Source organism: Eucalyptus grandis, chromosome 3, assembly GCF_016545825.1.
Source record: "Eucalyptus grandis isolate ANBG69807.140 chromosome 3, ASM1654582v1, whole genome shotgun sequence".
Lineage (NCBI taxonomy): Eukaryota > Viridiplantae > Streptophyta > Magnoliopsida > Myrtales > Myrtaceae > Eucalyptus > Eucalyptus grandis.
The window spans coordinates 30396702-30407754 of NC_052614.1; the positions used below are offsets into that span (position 1 = coordinate 30396702).

An 11053-nucleotide genomic window follows, 5' to 3' on the forward strand; every position below is an offset into this window, starting at 1 on the left:
GAGAAAAATTCTCCACCAGTTAGCTTGGGAATTTACCGATGGCGCAAGACCCATTGCACATCACGCACACATGGAGATCCAAAGCGCAAACCATTCTATTTCCCAAACCGACTCCAAAACAGCAACACGGACCAGTTGCCGTGTTTTTGCATCTTATTACAGCCTCACCATTCGCTCCCGGGATCGAGGTCCCGTTCAGTAGGCAGAGCGGCTGCGTGATTGGCAAAGAGTGTTGGAAGTTTTAAGAAAACTCAAGTTTATATATATAATAAGAAATAGAGTCGTCACTAATTAATTTAAAAAAAAAAAACTAGATTAGTTGAAATTCCAGGTCGCATGTGAAAGCATTGATCATTTGCAAAAACCAGAGAAACTTGTGAACCGGGGGGGTGGTTGTTCAGTAACTTATGGGGAGGGGTTAACAACGCCCTTTGATGCCACATTTTCTATTTAAGTCAATTGAATGTAAAAAAATTCTAAAATTATTGATGCAATTTAAATTGTTTTGGGGACGTAATCAAGGAGATTCCTTTGTCATTTTATGCCCAGCATGAGTTCATGTACCGTGTGTGTTTGTGTTTGGAAAATATGCGGTGACTTTCAAAAATTATGCATGAGTCCAAATTTGCCACCTAAATACTTGTGCAATTGGCTAATAAATTATAATTAGATGTTCCATGATTAGTTTTAAAATTGACGGAACCATGTTATTATTGGGCCTACTTAAATAGAGATTTTTTTTTTTTTTTCGTTCCTTCGGCCATAAAATAAGGATTTTAAAGGTTGGAAATATTTTTAGCGAAACTGACTATAATCCTTTTGAAAACATTTTGGAAAATCAAGATATGCGTGGGGACCTGGGACCTTAGCTCTGCCTTCAGGTCGCTCGAACTGATTTCCTCGGTGTTTTGACCCATGGTTTGGCTTCATGAATGTGTTTTCTAATGCAAATCTTTAAACAAGCAAAATAATGGTCCAAGGAAACTATGACATTTCTTATGTTTACTTCAATGGAGTGTAGCTATAAAATCACATTTTTATATTTCAAATGTTAGAATAGCCGTAAAAACACCCATGAATTTCAAATAATCCTCTTATATCAGCTTTTGTCATATATATGCTAATATTCTTAGAAGTAGCCTTTAACATGGAATATTATGGCGTGTTTGGTAACATTTCTGTTCAAAAATTATTCCAAGGAACAAAAATAAAAAAATTAAAAAAAAGTGTTTTTCATTCGGGGAACAATTTTTGATCGAAATATGCGTTTGGTAAACTTGTTTCGGGAATAAAAATGAATAGAAACACGTTTGGTAGATTTATATTTTTTTATTTCTTTTTAATTTTTTAATATTTTTATTTTATTTTTCCTTTATTTTTTCTTTTTTCTTCTTTTGGCTAGTTGTCGGCCTCCGGGCGATCGGGCCGTTTGTGGGGCCAATAGCCTCGCCCAGCCACGGCGAGGCTCGTCGGCCCGGGCGAGGCCTCGGCCCGCCTTGGCCGGGCGAGCCCGCCGCCCAAACCGGCAAGGCCTGCCGCCGCCACCACCGAGGCTAGGCCGCGCCGGGAGTCGGCAACGCCGGCGAGGTCGCCGACCCTCGACGGCATCGCCGGCCATGGCCAAGGCCGACGACGGCCAAAGAAAAAGAAGAAGAAAAGAGAAGAGAGAAGAAATAATTTTTTTTTTTTTTTGTTTATTCAAAAGTGTTTCGAACAAGAAAAAAATTTGTTTCTTGTTTCGTTCCAGATGTGTTTCGGGAACAAAAATAATTTTGGAACAAAAACGCAAACAAACGCGTTTCTGTTCCTTTTTATTCCCAGAACAAAAAAAACAAAAAAAAAGTGTTCGGAAACAGAAAAAAGAATAAAAACATGCAGGCCCTTACTTTCTAACCATTTAAGTTTACTTTTTATAGCACACATGCAGGAATTTGTTCCATCACTAAAAAAATCAACATATGTGACTTGGATACAAGATTTTGTCGTCATCAACTTGAAAAAAATCATTGTAATTTTAGTGCTAATAATTTTAGATGAAGAATATTCGCAATTATTCAATCAAAATAAATATTCAGCATATAGATATATCATAATAGAATCTACATATACAATATGATTGTGGATTTATTACTAAAATATGCGTAAGAACTAGAGATTTGCTGAAGTCACTATGAAAATCAAACTACAGGGTAAAGCAAGCAGGTGAGTGCGATGCGTGCCCATTAACCTTTTGCAATGATGGAAATCCTGGCCCTCTTAGGGTGCAAAATGGTAACACTTCTGCTCAAAAATGTTCCAAAAACAGAAATAAAAAAAGTGTTTTCGTTCCGAGAACAGTTTTCGACAGAAAAGATGCATTTGGTAAACTTGTTCCGAGAATAAAAATGAACAAAAATACGTTTGGTAAATTTTATTCTTTTTTTTTTAATTTTTTAATTTTTTAATTTTATTTTTCATTTTTTCCTTTCTTTTTATTTTTCTTCTTTCGGCCGGTCGCGCGGCCTCCGGCAACCGGCCAATGGGGCCGGTAGCCTTGCCCACGGCAAGGCTCACCGTGGTTGGGCAAGGCTCGGCCTCGCCGGGGGCCGGCGACACTCTAGCAAGGTCGCTGACCCTCGACGGCGTCGTGGGCGAAAGAGGGGAGCGAGGTATGCTGTCTGCGTGTTTGTCTTGGTCCAGTGTTTTTTGTGCGAGCAATAGAAGGACAAGGAAAAAGAGGATCGCTAGGGTTTGTGATAAGGGAATAAAATAATAAAAAGAGGGGGACGATGGCGTGTCTTTTGAGTTTTGGGGAGGGGAAGTGAGGCTAACAGCCTGTCTATTAGTGGTTTTGGGAGGGAAAATGTAAAATAAGTTTGGGGTGGGGGGAAATGGACAAAGGAAAAAAAGAGTGGATTTGGGAAATTTTTTTATAGAAAACATTAAATAAATGAAATTGAAAAATAATTTCAAAAAGTAAAAGTATTGAATTTTGAATAATGATAAATTTTGATCATTCTAAAAATATGAATTTATTTAAATCAATTGATTCTAATTTTTTTATTAATTATTAGTTTTATCAATAACTTTTGTTAAAATTAAAAACATGTTTCGCCTTAATTATGAATATATCTTTCAAATTTAAAATGAATTGATTTATTAATATTATTAGTGTAAATTTATTATAGGCTTTTTTTATTTATTTATTTATTTATGAATTTGAATCAAATTAATTAAAAATAAAAATATTTATTTAATATTCAACGTGTCGCAAATACGTCGAATTCTCTATTTTTTAGAAATGACGTGTCGACGTGTCGTGTCGTGTTGATACTCGTGTCGTGTGGCGTGTCCGTGCTACATAGCTGATGACGCGTCTTTCCCACAACTTTCTCGAAAGTCTAAATTCCTATTAAACGCTTAGTAGTCCACCTATGAAGCACGGGCACGTTGCCCGTGCTTCCGTGTCGTGTCCGACACGAAGACACGGTCGGACACGCAGTCAACGCGTGTCGGATTTTCGACACGAGGTCAACTTTTCTCGACACGCGTGTCGACGTGTGTCCGGAAGACTTCGGGTGCAGGCGAGGGAGGGGGAGTGAGCAGAGGCTGCGAGCGACAGCGAGAGATGGCTAGAGAGAGGAAGAGAAGAGGAAGGATCGGGGCCGAGGGGCGCCGAGAGCGGCGGTGGCAGCGGCGGCGGTGGCGGCGACGGCGACGGCATCTCCTCCTCCTCAACGTCGCATCCGCTCCATCGTCGGAAGCTGAGAGACGATACGAGGTGCGAAAGAGGGGAGCGAGGTTTGCTGTCTGCATGTTTGTCTTGGTCCCGTGTTTTTTGTGCGAGCGGTAGAAGGAGGAGGAAAAAGAGGATCGCTAGGGTTTGTGATAAGGGAATAAAAATAATAAAAAGAGGGGGACGATGGCGTGTTTTTTGAATTTTGGGGAGGGGAAGTGAGGCTGACAGCCTGTTTGTCAGTGGTTTTGGGAGGGAAAAATGTAAAATAAGTTTGGGGTGGGGGAAATGGACAAAGGAAAAAAAAGAGTGGATTTGGGAATTTTTTTATAGAAAAATTAAATAAATGAAATTGAAAAATAATTTCGAAAAGTAAAAGTATTGAATTTTGAATAATGATAAATTTTGATCATTCTAAAAAATCATGAATTTATTTAACTAAATTGATTCTATTTTTTTAATTATTAGTTTTATCAATAACTTTGTTAAAATTAAAAACATGTTTCACCTTAATTATGAATATATCTTTCAAATTTCAAATGAATTGATTTATTAATATTATTAGTGTCAATTTATTATAGGCCTTTTTTAATTATTTATTTATTTATGAATTTGAATCAAATTAATTAAAAATAAAAATATTTATTAAATATTCAAGGTGTCGCAACGTGTCGGAATTCTCTATTTTTTAGAAATGACGTGTCGACGTGTCATTTCGTGTCGGACAGTCATGTCGTGTCGCGTGTCCGTGCTACATAACTGATAACGCGTCTTTTCCCACAACTTTCTCGAAAGTGTAAATTCCTATTAAACGCTCGCAGTCCACCTATGAAGCATGGACACGTTGCCCGTGCTTCCGTGTCGTGTCCGACACATGCCGAGTGTGTCGGACACGCGACACGCTCGAACACGGTCGAACACGCGGTCAACTTTTTCTTGACACGCGTGTCCACGCGTGCCTGGAAGACTCGGGTGCAAAGGCGAGGGAGGGGAGGGAGCAGAGGCCACGAGCGACGACGAGAGATGGCCAGAGAGAGGAAGAGAAGAGGAAGGGATCGGGGCCCGAGGGGGCACCGAGCGGCGGCAACGGCATCTCCTCCTCCTCGGCATCGCGTCCGCTCCATCGTCGAAAGCTGAGAAACGATACGAGGTGCGAAAGAGGGCAGCAAGGTCTGCTGTCTACGTGTTTGTCTTGGTCCAGTGTTTTTTGTGCGAGCAATAGAAGGAGGAGGAAAAAGAGGATCGCTAGGGTTTGTGATAAGGGAATAAAAATAATAAAAGAGGGGGACGATGGCGTGTTTTTGAATTTTGGGGGAGGGGAAGTGAGGCTGACAGCCTGTTTGTCAATGGTTTTGGGAGGGAAAAATGTAAAATAAATTTGGGGTGGGGGAAATGTACAAAGGAAAAAAAGAGTGGATTTGGGAAATTTTTTTATAGAAAAATTAAATAAACGAAATTGAAAAATAATTTCGAAAAGTAAGAGTATTGAATTTTGAATAATGATAAATTTTGATCATTCTAAAAATCATGAATTTATTTAACTAAATTGATTCTAATTTTTTTATTAATTATTAGTTTTATCAATAACTTTTGTTAAAATTAAAAACATGTTTCGCCTTAATTATGAATATATCTTTCAAATTTCAAATGAATTGATTTATTAGTATTATTAGTGTCAATTTATTATAGGCCTTATTTATTTATTTATTTATTTATTTATAAATTTGAATCAAATTAATTAAAAATAAAAATATTTATAAAATATTCAAGTTCGCAACGTGTCGGAATTCTCTATATTTTAGAAATGACGTGTCGATGTGTTGTTTTCGTGTCGGACACTCGTGTCATGTCGTGTGTCCGTGCTACATAACTGATGACGCGTCTTTTCCCACAACTTTCTCGAAAGTCTAAATTCCTATTAAATGCTCAGTAGTCCACCTATGAAGCATGAACACATTGCCCGTGCTTCCGTGTCGTGTCCAACACGTGTCGGAGTGTGTCGGACACGTCGACACACTAAAACACGGTCGGACACGCGGTCAACTTTTCTCGACACGCGTGTCCACGCATGTCTGGAAGACTCTGGGTGCAGGCGAGGGAGGGGGAGTGAGCAGAGGCCACGAGCGACGGCGAGAGATGGCCAGAGAGAAGAAGAGAAAAGGAAGGGATCAGGTCCCGAGGGGCGCCGAGCAGCGGTGGCGGCAGCGGCAGCGGCGGCGGCGATGGCATCTCCTCCTCCTTGGCGTCGCGTCCGCTCCATCGTCGGAAGCTGAGAAACGATACAAGGTGCGAAAGAGGGCAGCGAGGTCTGCTGTCTACGTGTTTGTCTTGGTCCAGTGTTTTTTGCGCGAGCAGTAGTAGAAGGAGGAGGAAAAAGAGGATGGCTAGGGCTTATGATAAGGGAATAAAAATAATAAAAGAGGGGGACGATGGCGTGTCTTTTGAGTTTTGGGGGAGGGGAAGTGAGGCTGACAGCCTGTTTGTCAGTGGTTTTGGGAGGAAAAATGTAAAATAAGTTTGGGGCGGGGGAAATGGACAAAGGAAAAAAAGAGTGGATTTGGGAATTTTTTTATAGAAAAAATTAAATAAACGAAATTGAAAAATAATTTCGAAAAGTAAAAGTATTGAATTTTGAATAATGATAAATTTTGATCATTCTAAAAAATCATGAATTTATTTAAATAAATTGATTGTAATTGTTTTATTAGTTATTAGTTTATCAATAACTTTTGTTAAAATTGAAAACATATTTCGCCTTAATTATGAATATATCTTTCAAATTTCAAATGAATTGATTTATTAATATTATTAGTGTAAATTTATTATAGGCTTTTTTTTAATTAATTAATTATTTATGAATTTGAATCAAATGAATTAAAAATAAAAATATTTATTTAATATTCAAAGTATCGCAACGTGTCGGAATTCTCTATTTTTTAGAAATGACGTGTCGACGTGTCATGCCGTGCCTGACACTCGTGTCGTGTCGCGTGTCCGTGCTACATAGCTGATGACGCGTCTTTTCCCACAACTTTCTCGAAAGTCTAAATTCCTATTAAATGCTCAGTAGTCCACCTTTTAAGCACGAACACGTTGCCCGTGCTTCCATGTCGTGTCCGACACATGTTGGAGTGTGTCGGACATGGTCGGACACGCAGTCAACGTGTGTCGGATTTTCTGACACATGGTCAACTTTTCTCGACACGCGTGTCCGGAAGACTCGGGTGCAGGCAAGGAGGGGAGTGAACAGAGGCCGCGAGCAACGGCGAGAGATGGCCAGAGAGAGGAAGAGAAGAGGAAGGGATCGAGGCCCGAGGGGGCACCAAGCGGTAGCGACGGCAGCGGCGGCGGCAGCGGCGACGGCATCTCCTCCTCCTCGGCGTCACGTCCGCTCCATCGTCTGAAGCTAAGAAACGATACGAGGTGCGAAAGAGGGGAGCGAGGTCTGCTGTCTACGTGTTTGTCTTGGTCCAGTGTTTTTTGTGCGAGCAATAGGAGGAGGAGGAAAAAGAGGATGGCTAGGGTTTCTGATAAGGGAATAAAAATAATAAAAAGAGGGGGACGATGGCGTGTCTTTTCAGTTTTGGGGAAGGGAAGTGAGGCTGACAGCCTGTCTGTCAGTGGTTTTGGGAGGGAAAAATATAAAATAAGTTTGGGGTGGGGGAAATGGACAAAGGAAAAAAAGAGTGGATTTGGGAAATTTTTTTATAGAAAAAATTAAATAAACGAAATTGAAAAGTAATTTCGAAATGTAAAAGTATTGAATTTTGAATAATGATAAATTTTGATCATTCTAAAAATCATGAATTTATTTAAATAAATTAATTCTAATTTTTTTATTAATTATTAGTTTTATCTATAACTTTTGTTAAAATTAAAAACATGTTTCGCCTTAATTATGAATATATCTTTCAAATTTCAAATGAATTGATTTATTAATATTATTAGTGGAAATTTATTATAGGCTTTTATAATTATTTATTTATTTATAAATTTGAATCAAATTAATTAAAAATAAAAATATTTATTTAATGTTGGGCGTGCCGTAATGTGTCGAATTCTCTATTTTTTAGAAATGATGTGTCGACGTATCGTGTCGTGTCAGACACTCGTGTCGTGTCGCGTGTCCGTGCTACATAGTAGTCCACTTCCCACAAAATGGAAAACAAAAAGAAAAACGAGGCCAATTATTTGGTAGCACAAGGAGGAGAAATAGGAATGGTGGCCAGAGGTGTAAATCCGGCATCCTTTACTAGTTCGGGAGTTTTTATGACATAAAAATAATTTGAAACAAATGTGCCAGAACTATACCAGGTTGGAAAAATTTAGCTGGGAGAAAATGAAGAGGGTCAGAAAAACACGTGTTTTGTGCGGTATCCGATAGTTTGTATATTGCGGGGGCAAATGAAAGATCGTTGTTGACTCAAACACAGTCAATGTTTGTCGTTTCTCGCTCGCTCGTGGGATCTTACCGAGATCGTTCCTCCTTTCTAGATTCCATCTCCACTCTATTTATGTGGGATAGTCTCTCGAATTGCAGTACCAATCCACACTTGCGTGAGAGAAGAAGAAGAAGAAGACGAAAAAGAAGGCGATGAGCGGCCAAGGCGAATCGGAGTCCATGCATTGCGGCACGCGCGCGGTGGGGATGCCGGCGGAGCCACAGGAGCATCCCGCGAGCCAGTATGCCACCACGCGGGTCGCCAACGAGGCTCAGCCAACAGGCTTTCACTCCAGCTACTTAAATGCCACCGCAAGTAGCTCGGTCTCTGGATTCGTCAACCTCAACAAAAGCGGCGGCGAGAACAAGTATCTCGACGTCACTCCAGTGAATGCTTCCACACCGTCTGGCCTCCACATCGTTCCAGTGAATGCTTCCTTGCTGTCTGGCTGGAGTGAGTCTATTGAGGCGTATTTCGCCTTTGTTATTTATGTTATGGTTGATGTTTAGGCTTCATAATGGGGTTGATGGGGCAAACGCTTTGCTGGTGTTTTCAGATCCGATAAACAAAGTGTGCGACAAGTTGAACCGGTGTGGGAAGAGGGTCGATGATGCTACCAAACAGGCAGAGGCGCTTGTCGACAATGTCTGGAATCACCGTGAGTTTTCTCTACATTTTTTCTAGCTAAACATGTCTACATAATCAAATGGAAACGTTTTGGATTTATTTGTTCTAGCTAATTATGATCCTATAATCTGATAGAAACATTTTGGATTTATTCGTGGAGACGTATCTGATTGACGATTGCTTGCTTGCAAATATTTCTTCTCTTTTTCTGCAATATATGTGAAGGCTATTGATGTAAATATTCAATCCAAAGAGCTTGGAAATTACCACCTAGGAACAAATATATGTGGACGCTATTGATAAGTCACAGGCTTATATTGCAATCACCACCTCAGAACAGAGATACATGCGTCATAATCTGTGTATTCCACCCGCCAATTAATAGTTAAGTGGATCAAGTCCTGTGAGTATTTATCTAGAGAAGCTCCAACTTTGATGTGCGGTGCTATCTTCAGTGCTTATTCTTTTGGCAATCTATGTCAATTCCTATCTATAACAAATTGCCAAATGCATAATATGGCACTTCCGTGGAGAACATGGCTTGTTTTCCATCATTTTCTATGGCTATCAGGATCCTCAGGCTCTTTGCGTGGCTGAACGTTGGCCCAATTTCTTTTTCCCTGAAAAGAAGAAAAAATTAGCCGTGTCCTGTAAGAGCAAGCATTGCAGCAGTTGCATAAGCTTGGCTTTGGCTTGTTGTCAGCTTCCTTTGTTTATTTGTGAGAGACGAAGCCCATGATTTCTTTCATTCTCTTCTCCTCAAGGTTTCTATTCGATTGAAATGTGATGTTGAGGACTCTATTCTTGCCAGAACTCAAATAATCGGTTATCGTTCTATGTTTGTTTTTCGAAACAGTTAAAACTAGCCATAGCATCACAGATGCAGCAATAGCTCGACTTGCCCAGGGGACGAAAATGCTCAAAGAGGGGGGACGGGATAAGGTATTTGAACGGACTTTTGAAATTCTACCGAGAGAAGCTTCTGAAAGCATATGCTTGCTATCTATCCACTTCCTCCGGCCTTGTCATTGGGACACTGTATTTGTCAACTAAGAGACTGGTCTTCCATGGGGATGAACCTATTTGCCATTACGCTCCCTCAGGACAGCAAGAGTGGGTGTATTACAAGGTAACCTTGTCCAATCTTCCTGTAATTGCTTTTACTATAGAATACCAATACAAATTGTAATGCATTGAGCTTTCGTTAGAATCATGATAAGTCTTTTATGCATTACAAATTCATAACCTGAGTTATTATTGTCGAATTGTCTATTGTGACTAGCCTGCTGATTTTATAGTCGAAATTTGGGAGCACCTTCATCGGAAAGAGCCTGCATTTACTCATCATCCATACTACTACACTGAGCCTTGGATCATTCTTCTCGTCATCTTATTTTTATCTAAGCATGAAGCATCTTAATGTAGTGAAACATACCTTCGAAATAGTTTGTCAAGTTCTACTAAGCTTCACTCTCTGACCATCAGTTTTTAATGTGCTTTCATCTGATGGCTATCTAGGTGCCACTGCTGCTTGATCAGTTGAGCTTTGTCAGTCGTTCTTCAAAAGGATTGGATAATTCTGAAAAGTACATCCAGGTCGTTACAAGGGATGGTTATGAATTCTGGTTCATGGGTTTCGTATCGTATGATAAGGCTCTCAAGAACATAAATGAGGCTTTACAGCACAATCGTGAGAATAACACGGCTGGAAAGATACAAGGACGATCAGTGGCCAAAGGGGGGAAATGATTTTCAATTGTACTTGAATAATTTTGGTATGTTGGTGTGGGTGTGTGATTGCTACGGATAATGCTTAGACATGATCTAATCGATGAAAGGGAAGCATTTCATTTCAATCAACTTCAGTTGAATATAATTGATCCAATTTGTTACCATATTAAAATTCCTCATAAAGTAGGCATTAACATTCCATCGTTCCGAATTTTTATATTGTTTATAATTTTATTTAGTTACTATAGGATTAATTAATAATTGTGAAATCTTCCGACGTTGTGGGATCAATTATGTTCCTGTGAATGAAATGAAAGAAATAATTTTTGGAACTTTTTCTCGTTAAGAGATTAATTAATTCCTTATGATTTTTAAATATAATTAATGTGGTTACTTAACCAATGTGTTTACCAGAGTCAATTGATCATGTCCGTTTATATTAAAGATGAGATTACACAGGATTTTGACACGTGAAACAACTGTTGAAGCCTATTTTATTAGGCTCTTGTACTATATATAGATATTAGACATTAGTTTA

At 39.3% G+C, this 11053-nt stretch overlaps 1 protein-coding gene across 1 annotated transcript; it reads left to right on the forward strand.

The window, feature by feature from the left end:
- The first annotated feature begins 8263 nt into the window (after positions 1-8263).
- LOC104432217 lies at positions 8264-10552 on the forward strand. Its single transcript, XM_039310124.1, has 4 exons — positions 8264-8610; positions 8714-8815; positions 9641-9913; positions 10303-10552. Exons 1-3 carry the CDS (start codon positions 8310-8312, stop codon positions 9835-9837), a joined length of 600 nt encoding a protein of 199 aa, XP_039166058.1. The 5' UTR covers positions 8264-8309; the 3' UTR covers positions 9838-9913; positions 10303-10552.
- The last annotated feature ends 501 nt before the right edge of the window (positions 10553-11053 follow it).